The sequence below is a fragment of the Aphelocoma coerulescens genome, chromosome 3 (genome assembly GCF_041296385.1).
Source record: "Aphelocoma coerulescens isolate FSJ_1873_10779 chromosome 3, UR_Acoe_1.0, whole genome shotgun sequence".
Taxonomy (NCBI): domain Eukaryota; kingdom Metazoa; phylum Chordata; class Aves; order Passeriformes; family Corvidae; genus Aphelocoma; species Aphelocoma coerulescens.
Window position 1 is genome coordinate 22,497,220 of NC_091016.1, and position 13,758 is coordinate 22,510,977.

The 13,758-nt window shown below is 53.8% G+C and overlaps 1 protein-coding gene across 1 annotated transcript; it reads right to left on the reverse strand.

Moving 5' to 3' along the window:
- Positions 1-12: 12 nt before the first annotated feature.
- PET117 (PET117 cytochrome c oxidase chaperone) lies at positions 13-3,800 on the reverse strand. The gene is made up of 2 exons (XM_069009445.1): positions 3,637-3,800; positions 13-157 (listed from the first exon to the last, which is right to left on the reverse strand). Exons 1-2 carry the CDS (start codon positions 3,730-3,732, stop codon positions 14-16), a joined length of 240 nt encoding a protein of 79 aa, XP_068865546.1. The 5' UTR covers positions 3,733-3,800; the 3' UTR covers position 13.
- Positions 3,801-13,758: the final 9,958 nt, after the last annotated feature.

Here is a 13,758-nt window from a genome sequence, read left to right on the forward strand (position 1 = left end):
CCTGTGCCTAGGACTACTGGGAACGTTTTTCCATTAGCGCCTTGTCTCTTTCTTCCACGAGCTGCTTTGTCAGAGCAATCTGCTCTTCTAACAGGCGAATGTTCTCCTTTTTCTGGTTCTGACGCTCAAGATCTCTGACAACACCACTTCGCAGCCTCTGGAAACACAAACAACAGCGTTTATCACAGCCCGGGTGATGCTGAACGGCATCAACCCCACCCAGGCTTCACCCCTGCCGCAAGGCTGTTCCCTCTGCTGCCTTTGTCGGGTCTTTGCCACAGCAACTTCAAGTGGTTGGAATCTTCAGGAGCCAACATCCAATACCACTACAGCAAAAAGTGCTTTATTTGCACTCACTTCAGATGGGTGGGTTTACTACGTGACAAAGCTATTGAGCAAATAAATGCTAGGAACCTGTAAGTCCCATGCCAGGCAGGATGGATGGGATCTGAAAAGTTCTGTTATCTCTGACCTAAATCTTTACCAAATCCGAATAATCTCCTCAAAACTTCTCTGCTTGGAGGCAATTTTGTGACAAAATTTAAACTATTTTAAGAAACGCTGGCATGTGTCTTTGTTTGCTTCTTTCTTTCTGCTTTCTTTCTGCTCATCTTAATCTTACAAAAATACCCACAGCCTGCTTATGCCAAACTCTTGAAAAAGCAAGGCACTTCTTCAAAAAAATCCCCTTTACCTAAATGTTCATTATAAATCATGACATGTAAATATATAACATATATCAAAATAAATACATAATGTGCAACACACACCAGTAGCTTTCAACCTGGGCTGCAAGCCCTGCAATGGCTGTAAAAAGCCCTAAGAAAATCCCAGCTGCTCTTTGTTTCCTCCCTATGCTTCTCTTCCTCTTACCTAGACATTTTCACTCACATTGATACTTTGATAATTAGGTAAAAGATCAATAATTTACTCGACCCCTCTGAATGATGCCAAAATGCACCTGCAAATAATTTAACCTGAAAGCTGACCCTGAAGTCACTTGAGAGGATGTGTGTGACTATTATTTGACAAATTATCACAGGCCTTTATTCCTCACCTAGCATGCCAATAACTGCACGCTTCAAATGCAATCATTTCTCCTATCAAGATCAAAACAGAAAGGTTTTGTTTAAGAAAGAACTTTATCTTGTTAAGAAAATGCACAGACATATATGTGAGCCAATAACCAAAACTCTCTCCAGAAATTAATCTAATCAAACCAGTTCCTTCCCATCAGCTTCCATCAACTGAACTCAGGCTACAAATCAGTAACCTGAAGCTGAACACAAAGGTCATAAACTTATTATTATATTACTATTAGTTAATAACAATAGAGATGTGGGGAGATACAAGGTAACTGAACAATTACACGAAGAAATGTAATCCTTTTTCCTTCACAAAACACTGCAATCTTTAAGATGGTGGATGTATTTACTTTGAAAATGCACAGTTTGCAAAAGACACCTTTATAATTTGAGTGTCACAAGTGACAAAGACTTCTGAAAAAGTTCATCTTCACACCTTCCTCTATTCTTGGAAGTTAGCCCTGCTGGTCTTCTGCAGGCATGACAAGCATGTGAAAGCTCAAATCACTTTGGGCCTGGCACATCAATTTATAACAGTCAAAAGTTTATTAATCTGCATAAAGATAAACCTGAAATAATCTCTACACCAGGACTGTAAAATATCCACATCATTTATTTCCACTATGTTATCTAAATAACTTGATCTGTTGAACTTGAAGCCATTACTGCCTGACTTGACCATGAAAAATTTTAAAAAGAAAATCTCAGATTTGATTTATAAAACATGAGGTTTGAGCCTTGGCCTTTCTGAATATGTATGAGCCAAGGATTTAGGTCAAAAAGATCCACGATGTTTAGGTGTCCCACTGCAACACCCAAGGGTGATGTTTATCCTGCAGCACATGTTCAAAGTACAACTGCCATTAATTGCAGCTGAAGTTCAGTTCAGGAGCGTTTAGCAGATATTCCTGCCAGATCCTCGGTGGCTCAAGGCAGGCACACTGAACTAGAGAGCAGCCAGCTACAAAAATGTAAGCTTGGGGGATCTACCCAGCACATCCATCAGCTCTGGCAAGTGCAGAGCCATCACTGATTGCCAGTTCAGGAGACCAACCTTCCTCTCCTTGCTCCTGCCGGTGCCATTCAGAGTGTTCTCCAACTCCTGCTCACATAAATCTGCCTCTTTCCTTACACAGACCAGTCTCCTCCTCCAAATTCCACCATTCTCAAGCACTGACAGAGACAACCTCTTGAGGGGAAGAAAACAGAATCCTCTAATTACAGAATGTATCATAAAGCCCAGGCAACAGCCAGCTGAGCTGGGCTGTGGACTGCTGTAGTGGCTTGGTCCAAAATACTTATTACTTATTTACCTTGTGTGAGATAAGAATTAGGAGAAAGCAAAGCACAAAACTTAAAAGGGAATTTGAACTCTGGCGTTCTGTAACTTCTGACTGCTTCAGTATCATTTAACACAGGGTTTTTCTATGTGCATTTTCTAGATTTTTTTGTATTTAAGTAGAAAAGGATCAGATGTGTGCCCTCATATCAGTAACCCCTTGGCTCATCAGCAGGGTCCAAACCAGCACACTCACTGCCCCACACAACACACCTTTACACAACCACAGCTTTTAGTCCCAGACAGGATTTCTCTGTGTTAGGACTTAACATGGTCAGACCTGACATTTTTGACTGTGGGCTATCTTGCACACAGGCTGCCTGCCAGGAATTCCCTGATTTTTGTAAATGTAGAACAGAAAACCTCCCTGTTAAATTACCACGTGGTGTTTCTGACAGCTTGCACTGTGCCTGCCCTGGCAGAACAAGAACGGAGCCGGGGCAGGGGCATGGCACAGCACAGCGCTGTCTGTCCTTCAGCAGGGTGCATTTGTGGGGCTGAGGAAAAACAGGGCACACCAGTGGGACAGCACAGCCAGACAGGGGAGAGCCCTGGGAACAATGCCAGCGTAGTGGCCTTGGCCTAGAGGCTGCAGGATTACATCCTCCCTGCATGCTGGCTGCTGGGGAGGGAGGGAAGCACCTCCACCGAGTCTCACCTGGGGCTCCTCGCTGCTGTTTGCCCCTGAAGGGAAACACACAGGACAGCATTAGGGAGCTGGCGCAGCTAGAAGAGCACGGAAAGCTCTTTTAGGTGCCAAGGCAGGAAAACGTGGGGAAGGGATAGCTTGTGGAGAGAGCACCATCGGGGACAGCGCAGCCGAGGCAGCACCAGTGGGGCAGCGCTGGGCAGATGCAGTCCGGCCTCTGGGCGCCGGGCTGGGCGCACCCAGTGCCCGCAGCCCCCAGTGCTGGGCACGGAGGGTGACAGGACGCTGGGCACCGGCTCAGGCGCGGGCAGGGACGGGGAGCTGCTGGAAGGGAGGGAGGGATGGATGGAATGATGGCTGGAGCAGGGACACGTGGAGCTCCGTGCGGGCTCACGGGGCGGGGCTCGGAGGCGGGCGGGGCTCGCGCAGAGCCCGCGGGTGGGGGCGGGGTCGGTCAGGCCGCCAGGTGAGGGGGCGGGGCCTGCCCGACCGGTGGGCGGGGCCGCAGTGAGGGCCGGGGCAGGGCCCAAATCGCCGCCTCCCCCCCCGCGGCCCGCACTCACCTCCAGCTCCCGGCGCTGTTGAATGTGCACGGCCGCCACGATGGCGGCGGAGAGCAGCGCGGAGACGGCCAGCGCCAGGCGGGAGCCCCGCGACATGGCCGGCGGGGCCGCGGCGGGGGAAGCGCCGGGCGGGCGGGGGCGCGGGAGAGCGTGAGGCGGCGCGCCCCGCCCCCTGCCGAGCGCCGAGCGCAGCGAGCCAGGCCGGAGCAGCCGAGCGCCGATGCGGGGCGGGGCGCCGGGAGGCGGGATCGGGAAGCGGCTGCTGGAGCCGGAGCTGCCCGCGCTCCTCGGGGTCCGGGCAGGGTCCTCGCCATGCTGGGGCTGGGCACTCGCACCCTTCTGGGCAGAGATTTTTGACGTGGGGTGCTAAAAACGGGCCTTTGTTCCGTCAGCGCCACCGGGGAGTGGGTGCCCAGCTGTGCCCAGCTGTGCCCAGCTGTGCCCAGCTGTGCCGGTGTCTCCCGGCTCTCTCTCTGCAGGGGCTGTTCGCTGGAGTTTCCAGCCGACGTGCGCCTGCATTTCCAGTGCGGTCGCAGCCCTGGAACACGAACAAAAGGAGGTTTCTTCTGCGTGCAATTAAACATTTCTGGTTTTGTTGAGTGAAGACCACCAGTTCCGCACTTTCCTCGCCCAGAAATCCCGAATTGCATGGGAGAAGCAGCTGGAGAAAGCTGCTCTTCAATTGTTTGGTTTCTTCTCATTGTTCCGTGTGTGGCCCCAAGGCCTCGTGTTTGCCAGTTTTTTGTGCTCCGAAGACAGAATTACTCCTCTCCCTGGGGGCTTTTCCCTGGCACCCCCTCACTGAAGTATCTGAGCAGAGGCTCAGTCCTGCTCCTGAGGAGCAGAGAACCTGTCAGCAGTCACCATCCGCTGCCTTGCCACCCAAATTAGCCACCAGAGGTGCCCAGGAGTGACTCCTAGGAATGTATCACGCAAAAGGATGTCTGGTGGGGAGGTGGGGTTACACCACAAGGAGAAGGTCAGGGAACAACCATTCCCCATTTCCCACCGCCAGTGGGTAACAAGCCAAGCAGGAGAAGGTTGAACCATGAGGGAGTGAGCTGGGGAAGTCATTGCCCCAGTCCTTCAGAAACCTACCCGTGCAATCAGAAAGGATCTGTACAAATTCCTGGAACACTCTTGATGGCTGGATGCTGTTTTTGTCTCATGAGCTCCCTAAACCACAAATGAACACCGAGGTGGGAGGTTTATTATGACAGGTGTAGGCTTATTCCTGACTCCTTCCTGTGCTTTTTTTTCTCCAAGCATCTGCCACAGCTCGCTGCCAGGCAGGATTGTGGGGCACAAGGAGTTTTAACCTCAGCACACAGTCCCTGCCTCAAAATCAGGCTTGGATATTTCCAGATAGAGCCTAGGAGAGTTACGGAGCAGTTACTGCTGGAGGATGCCTGGGTCTCATCCCCAGCCCTGTCTGCAGTGGGAGAGGAAAACCAAACACATCAGGCTGATCCCTCCTCATTGTAATCTTCTTCATCTCTCTGCTGAATGAACGTGATTAAAATGAAAGGTGAAATTAGTGGGAATGATAATATTTCAATTGAGTCTAATGGTTCTGCTCACGTTGGTGTGTTTACTGTTATTAGGGTTTGTGCTTAAGTGCTTGTAGTGTGTCCAAGGCCACTGGAGTGCCAAGAACGGGATCGAGCCAGGAGCCTGGTGGATGGGAGCCAACACAGCGCCCTTGGCACTGGGGAAGGGTGCAGCTCCCCCCAAGCGCCCCTACCCAACCCTGTCATTAATCACTGGAGGGGCTAAAATCCCCAGGCAGGGAGCATTCAGGCTGTGCTTTCACAATCTCGGCTTCTGCCCTGCTGGTTCAGGTGTTCCTGCTCTCCTCCCTGCCTCCCAAGGGCTGGGCCTTGCTGAAGGGCTCAGCTCCCCTGCCGTGACCCTGCTCTTCTGCTTTGCCCCCTTTCCATGCTCTGGGGTGCGAGAGGATCTTTTCCAAGCCCAGATTAGCAGCTGGTCTGGTTTAAAACCTTGCAGCAGCCACAAAACCCATTTTCCTTTCTCGGAGCCCAGCTGCGGGGGCAGGGAAGTGGTGTGATGGAGGTGGGAGGGCAGGACTGCCCAGAGGAGATGCTGCTGGGGAAAACCTTTTCAGCTGGTGGTGGGCAGAAGGGCAGAGTCTCATCTGTGAGAGAAGGTGAGAGAAGATTTCAGCCCAACACAAGCCTGGTGGCTGCATCCATGGGACTCCCAAACAGAGAGTGAAGCAGAGGGTGGGCTTGAGCTGAGGGAAAGGTGGATCAGGAGGGTTTCTCAGCTGGTGAAACCTGTGCTATGCCCACAGCTTTTGTGCCCTCTTTCCTGTGCCTGGTTCCTTCTTTGCTGGCCTGGGAATAGCGGCGCAGCCGCTCGTGGAGGTGGGGCCAAGCGCCAGGCGGGAAAGGGTTGGGTCACACCTGAAGGAGACTGTGGAAAGCTCAAGGCCATTTTCCCCTAGGCAAACAGCTCAGATCTGGGTAATGATCTTGGATAACATCTGAAGTCCATCCTTAGGGGGCATTTTTACCCTGGATTTCAAAGAAAATTCATGTTGTGCAACCTCTGTGCCTCATCCACCCAATCCCTCCCCTCCACCCTGTTTCACAGGCATTTGCCACCCTCCTTGATAAGGCTGCCTTGCAGGCCATGTCTCTCTAGGATTTCCATGTTTGTTTCCCTGTTCCAGGCGTTTTGATGGATGTGGAGGAGTTCTGGCTGAGCTTTGTGTCCTAGGTGGTTACTCTGGGTAGCATCCCATGAAGAGAAGGGGTGGCAGTGTCAGCTTAACCCTATGTTAGCCACCAGAGAATCCAGAATACAGGGTGCTCAGTTGGGGCTTGCCTTAGTGGAAAAAGAAAAAGGACCGAAGCGTAAGGAAACCCCTGCAAGATAAGGAAGGAGAGGGAGAAAAGTTCAGACAGAGCCCATATCCAGGTTCTGAACCACAGCCTTCTCCTGCTCTGTTTGTCCCGTGTAATGTGAGGAATCAATCTCTCTTATCAAACTGCAAACAAACAAAAAAATAATAATATAAAAATAATCCTAAAGGTTTGTGTTCACAAAGCTTTCTGGGTTTTCCCCCAGGGTTCTGGTGAGCTGCTGGCTGTCCTTCCATCTTTGCAGAGGCAGCTCTCCCTCCCTGCCGGTGGATGTGTGTGAGTGTGTGTGTGCTCACACGGGGGGGCTTTGCACACACCCAGAGCTCTCCACTGGGACACAGGGGCTTGGCCACCTCAGTGGCAAAGAAGACAAAAACCCCCAAACCTGAATTCAGCCTAACCCAAGTTTCCATGTGCTCTCTGAGGCTGAGTGTGGCTGACAAGTGTGGGTGTGGGTGCCTGCACGGCTTTGCCGAGGTCTCAGGGTAGAGGCAGAGCTGAGATGGGGAGCAGGCTGTGCCTGCTACTGTTGGCATTGATTTTCTCCTTATGGCAGTGCTAATTATAGCAGCAAAAATAGCAAAATGCTGTGTTGTAGGCACTTTTATCTCACCGTGATACCTTTTCTGCTTCGAGAAACAGAATTATTCCCATCCCTCCGCAGCAGGGACAGACCTGGCTGTGGCAGTGTGGGCACTGATGGTCCAGCTGCAGCAACCCTGGCCCTGCAGGAAACGTTTCTGTAGGATTTGCTGGCAGGGTCGTCTTTGTTGGTATTCAAAAGTGCATTATGCAGAGGAAAAAATTGTAATGTGTTACTTTTTGTGTCCCTCTTCTGTAATTCAGAGGGGTCACTGAGGGCTCCTCTGTGCACAGAAACTCTAAAAATAGTTTTAATTCGTGAAATGTATGTATTAAAAATGCCTTATTTTGACCAGGTCAGCCTCCTCTCCAGGCAGGTGGAGGTGTGCCCAGCTTGGGTGAGTTTTGCTTTATGATGGGCATGAATTAAGTGAAAGCCCTTGGAACTCGTCCCCTCAGCACTTGTAGAGGAAGGAGCTCCGTGAACCTGTTCTCACCAGCAATTCAGATGAATTTTGCTGCTCCTCCCGTTCAGACAAGCCCCAGGGCCCTCTTATATCCAGAGAGCTGGAGGGAAGCAAATCTGATTGTCCTGAGATTTGAATGATGGAGGAAAGATAAAACTAGAGGGGAAGATGACAGCATTCTCTACGAGCAAGGAGCACCGGGACTCTCCTTCCATTGCCCGGGCAGCCTGCGAAACAGTTACTTTTGATTTTAAACTCCCCGTGCACTTCCTCCTTCCAGCAGCGAGGGCAGGAGCTCCGGGCAGCCGCTACTGGAGCCTCGCTGGTTTTATGGCCGGGCTCGTGTGGTTACACGTTAGCCAGCCAGCCCTGGGGAAGCTGGCGGGTCACCTCCAGCTAAATCAACTGGGGTGTGGGGCTGCCACCGGGTGCCAACACCTCATATTGCCCTGGCCAGAGGGTGTAAAGGGGCCCCCCATGACCCCAGACACCCCATGATCCTTCCCTGGCATCGCCAGGATGGGGGGACTGAGGAGGAGGGTCTGGATGCTGCCTCCCCACCACATCTCTCCCCGCTTCCCCCATGGCACGGCTGGTCCCTGCCCCTCGTGTTGGGGTGCTGCAGAGGGTACCTGACCCAGGGAGTGCACCCTGGCTCCCTCCTGCAAGTACTTCCCCCGAGAGGGGAATGAAGTGCAGGCAGAGGCCAAAGTCTACCTGCTGTGCAGCAGGGAGAGGATGTAATCCCAGCACGTAACAATTATATTGGTGGCAATTGCACAGACCCTTGCCCGCGGCCGGCGGGAACTGCGGCGGTGCTGCTGAGAGCTGAGGGCGGGGGTGCTTGCAGGCTTGGGGCTGGGTGTTTTCTTTCCTGGAAAATATTGTAAAAGGCACCGGGAGATAAACCACATCGTGCATGGAACCCCAAAGGCTTGGCAGGGTAATTCTGCAGTCACCCTGCAGCTTGCAGGGCTGCTGCAAGACAGGGAGGTGGGGGCAGTCGTGGCCCCCAAAGGAGGGTGAGCTGCACCCCTCAGCTCACACCCTCCCAGGGCTCTCCCATGAGGAGGAGGGATTCTTGGGCTGCAGCCACGCAGGGAGCAGGGAGAGGAGGGCTAAAGTCAGGCTTTAGCCTCATCTGTGTGTGCGTGGAGGGGCCAGAGGCGCCCATGGGTGCTGCAGCCAGCACTGAGCCCCCTCAGCGGTCAAACCAGAGCTGTAAGAAAAGTAGCCCAGCTGGAAGCGGCACCACTGAGCTCCCTAGGCAATTCCACGGGCAGCGGGTGTGTATCCCGGTGTTTCACTCATCCTGGGCGTGTTGGAGCACATGCTCTGCTGTAGCACAGGCAGGACAAGGCAGGGGCTCTCCAGCAGCAGCGCTGGATCCCCGCTGGGCAGCAGCGCTCCCCCTGCACGCGTGGCAGCAGGACGAGGAGCAGCAAAGGTGCACCTGTAACCTGGCAGTGCCTGAACAGGGGCTGGGACATCCCGTCCCATCCCCTGGCCCTGCCTGGAGCCGCTCTGTGCTCGGGCTGGCATCGCCACTGCCAGTGGCCAAGGCTGTCCTGGTGGCCTTCCTTGTTGGGGAGGAGCTGAGAGGAGTCCAGCAGAACCTCACCTTCTCTTTCTCCTGCTGCCAAAACCCTAGGGAGCTGCACTGCCAGGGTGCTTGGCCAGGAGTGGCAGCAATGGGACTGTCCCAGAGCACCCAGATGGAGACAGTTATTCCTTCCTCCTGCTGACCCTCTCTGCCCTTATCACTTCTCTCTCACTCCATTAATCCTGCAAAAGGAGAGGGATGGTGGGGACAGCACCTAGTCCCTCCTGGAGATTTTTGAGATGGTAAAGAAATGCTTGAACTCTATACGCATACAATAGGATTTATGGCAGCTCTCATCCGGCAGGAATGAGGAAGCCTTGGGGGGCCCCAGCGGTGCCATTTGTCCTTGGGGAGGGGACAGGGGATTTTCTACCACCGAGGTTTGAGCTTAAAGGGGGGTGGCAGAGATGGCAGGGCCTGTGGGAGGGAGGAAGCACAGTTTATCATGCCATGCCAGCTGTGGGAAGCACGGGTTTCAAAGGCACGCTCATTATTTTTAGGAACCTAGAAAGGGACTGACTGAGTCAGCCCCCAGTTGTGGCTCATCCAGCTTTTTTCCACCAGCTTTTCACAGAGAGCTTTCCCCCTGGCTCCCAAAACCCCAACAAATGCCTGTCATCCCAGTCAGTTAATGGGCTTCACATTCCTTTTTTGAGCTCTCAGCCTCCATGAGCTCATCCTGCTATGCAGTGCATCCCGGTGGCAGTGCATCCCGACATGCGGTGCCTCCCAGTGTCAGGGAAAAGGTGGCTTTTCCAGGGCAATGCCTCCCATCTGCATGGTCACCCTGCTGAAGCAGACTGCAGCTGGGCAGCAAAATGGGAACAGGGAGATGTGGTGATGATGAGTCAAGCATAATGCAAAGAGGGAAAATGCCCCTCACAAGGGTAAGGCCAGGGAGTGGGGTGTCAGCAGACCACCTGTGGTGGGCTTTCCACTGCATTCCAGCAGCCCCCTCCAGAGATTGAATTGGGAAGCTGCTCATCTGGCCAAACCCACCTGGCTGAAGCTTTCTGTGACCTGCCAGAGGGAATCCAAAATCCAAACAACTGGGCAAGAATGGGGAGAGGCTGCTGCCCCGTCCCTTCACTGTTCACACAGCTGTGTGCATTGAGCTGTCTCTTGTGAAAACACCAGAGAAACACAGGGCATTGAAGGCCACTGCCAGCAGTGACTGGTTGCTGGAAGAGCTGGAGGGGCTCTGACTTACACGGATGCAGGCTTTGGAAGTTAGAGCCCATGTGGATTTGCTGGTGTCTAATAAAGGTGATGTATTTTGAAGCACAGCAGAAACATTCAGAGGGAGTAGCTTTCGGTCTGCTGTTTAGCTACTGACTTGCAGGGTACTCCTGGGATTTCACTACCCTTGGAACCTTTGCTGCTGTATCAGGCTTGGTTGGAACACACTGAAATTCCCAGGGAGGAAACACTGGGCAGTAGGATTGCAGGAAGCCAAGCAACAACAACAACAACAACAACAACAACAACAAAGCTAGACAGTGCATGAAAGGCTGGCAAGGGGCTTCAGAGATCTCTAGAGACAGATGCTCACAGAATCACCTTGCCATGTCAGTCTGAGAGCTCAGGGCTCTGCTGACCACCCTGTGAGAGTGGACATCTCTCCAAGGGGGTCACTGTCCTCCCAGGCAGTGCTGGACCATGTGTAGGGGATGTGAGGCACACAAGATCCTCCAGCAGCCTTTTCCCCCAAGCACAGGGCCATGGATACCACTGGGGAGGATGCCCAGGGGATGCTGCTGGTGTCCAACACCTGGCATGGACCTCACAGGGGGGCCATTTCCACAGGGAATGGGACCCAAAGGCTCGTGTGGGAACCTGTGGTGATGCTGGGTGCCCCGTGGGAGCAGAGCCACAGTGAATGGGCGGCCAGAGAGACAGTGCTGAGCCGGCTGGGGAGAGTGGGGAGGAAGTGGAGCTATAGGTCGAGAAAGACAGGGAGACGCCGGGAGTGGCAGGGGCCGTGGGAGGCAGGGAGACGGGAGCCCGGTGAGTCAGCCTGGTGGGGTGCTTTGAAACCCGGCGGGGAAGCACAGGCAGGGCAGGTTCTGCCGCAGCCTGGGGAGCCATCTCCCCCCGGCTGGCACCTTCTCCATCCCTCCCTGCTCAGTCAAGGAAAGCAGATCGCCCTCCGAACTGGAGCAGCCTACAGAGCCACTGCTTCCTCCTTCCAAGATAATGCTGGCATGGAGCCACTCTGGCTCCTGCCGCTGCGGTGAAGCATTTCCTCATCTAAGCAGGAGAGCTGCCAAACCCTGGCTTGGAAGCAGGGCTTTCCAGTGGCCAGGCTTGGCCCCAGAGCCGGCAGCACAGAGGGTGACCGGGGCAGTAGCTTTGCTCTGCCAGCCCTTGCCACCCCAGCAATGCTCACATCCCCCTGCCCCCCGCGGGACCACGGGCCCGTGTTCACGCAAACGCCGTGCTTTGGGTGGGAACCTGCCCTCGGAGACAAGAGCAGCCCCTCGGGCAAGGCACGGTGTGTGCGTGCAGGCGGCTGCCGAAACCCGGCTGAGTCACCCCCGCTGCCGCGGGCGTGCGATGGAGCGAGGGCCGGGCAGGACCGGAGCATCTCCGGGAGCACCTCGGCTCTTCACGGACAGACGCTGAGCGGCTGCATAGAGACAAGCAGGTGGAAGGAAAGCTGGGGCTGGAAGCAGCATGTGTCTAAGGAGAGGGTTTCTTCCAGAGCAGGGGGATATTTCCTCCGTGCTTTTCTGTGGCCTTTTAAGACACGGTGCTCAGAGGTCCTCACAATCCTCCCTGAAAGACCCTATGACTTGCTTGACCTCCACTGGATAATCCAAGGAAGCAGGTAGTTGGAAAAGGCTGCTCAGGAGATACTGTCCCTTGCTCTAGTCTTGCCTTGGCTGCGATGAGAGCATCTTCCTTCTGTGAGCCCTCTCTCTGTGACGTGGCCGAGATGTGACCCCAGGGCTCCTGGTGGCCTTGCTGTGCCCGTTCCTGGGTGCTGCACTGGGCTTTGTGCTCACCATCCGTCGTGGTTTGGCACTGGCCCTGTTTACCTCAGTCAGACCCAATACACCATCCCACCTCGGATGGGGACATGTGGAGCGTTTCAAGGAAGGGGTGTCACACCAGGGTGTGTCTTGCAGAGGACTGGGCAGTGTTTTGACACCAGGACTCCTCCCCATCTCTCCCAAAATGCCTCTTGAGAGCAGTGTGGGGGCTCACCAGCCAAGGTGGTGTCAGCTGGGTTTTTGGGTGACCTGCAGCACATCAGTTGGCCCAGCCCTGGTGTGTCAAGAACACTACAGACCCTGAAGATGAGGGTTCATCTTCCCAAGGGTACGAAGCTGTGGCCTCTCCTGCATGGTCAGTAAACTTGTATAAATCTCCTCACCTGAGCTCTGCTGGAAGCCAGAAACCAAAGGTTGTGCTATTGCATTGCCAAGCTGCTGTACCAGCCAGGTTCTCATCTCTGTCTGGCCTGGTTGGGCTCAAAATCATGAGAAATGGCCAGAAAAGGGGTCTTGGGTGACTGCTCTCAGCCTTGTGGGCAGAGCATCCCCAGCCCCTGCAGGTGGACTTGCTGGAGTCCCTCCATTTCCGTGCCAAAGGAGTGATGGCTGGGGACAAGGTGCTGCTGGGGGTTGAGCAGGAAGGTCCCTTTGCTGGATTCTGTGCTAAAGACCTTGCCAGGGCACTGCTGAGGGACTGTGACTTTCAACAACGTTCAGCTCTGACGGGCTGTACAATCAAACCCTCATTCCTGCCCAGGCCATGTCCCTCTGCAGCCACATTGTGCTGATTGTGGTGAAAAGTAGCCCAGGCAAGTAGAAGAATGGGCAGGGCTCCCTGGGATCACAGCTGAAATATTCCTTGTTCACAGATCAAACTGAGTTGTTGTCCCCTGAGCAGTGCCTTCCTTACACCTCCTTTCCCGAGCATCTCTCCCTCTGCTCTGCCCACGCCCAGCTCCTTCGCTTGCTCCCTACACCCAGGTCCTTGCCCCAGGCATGCTGTCCCCACTCCCTTCTGGGTGCCACATCAACAAGGTGAGGCTGGCAGTGACGTGGTGTCCTCCAGAATGAGGGGGATGAGCCTCCTGCCCTTGCATGTGGCCATCCATCCAACCCCACACAGGGTTAGTTTGGGAAGGGGCGGGATGTGATTGAGACAGTGACACATGGCTGGTTCTTTCTTTGATCCCATCTCTCCCTCCTCACTTCCAAATGATCTGAGTGAAATGAAACACATTTTAGTAGTCAAATCCTTAAGGGTGGGTCCCGCTGTGCTTTGACCCTACAGGGCATTTTGTACATTTAATTTGATTTACACCCGAAATATTAAATTTAAAATACTGGATTTTCTCCCACACCCAAGTAATGCTGAAAATTAAACAAGAGCCTACAGAAATGTCTGTGTGCCATTATCTCATTAGCATCATTATTTATCGAGTTTAATTACAGTGCTCGAGCTATATGGGGCAACATTGCTCCAGTGGCAGTACGGAGAAGGACGTGGCCATCCGGTGACGTGTCCGTGGACTGCCTTGCTGAAGACAAGGATCCCCAAGGATCCCACTTCATGGTGCTCCATGTGC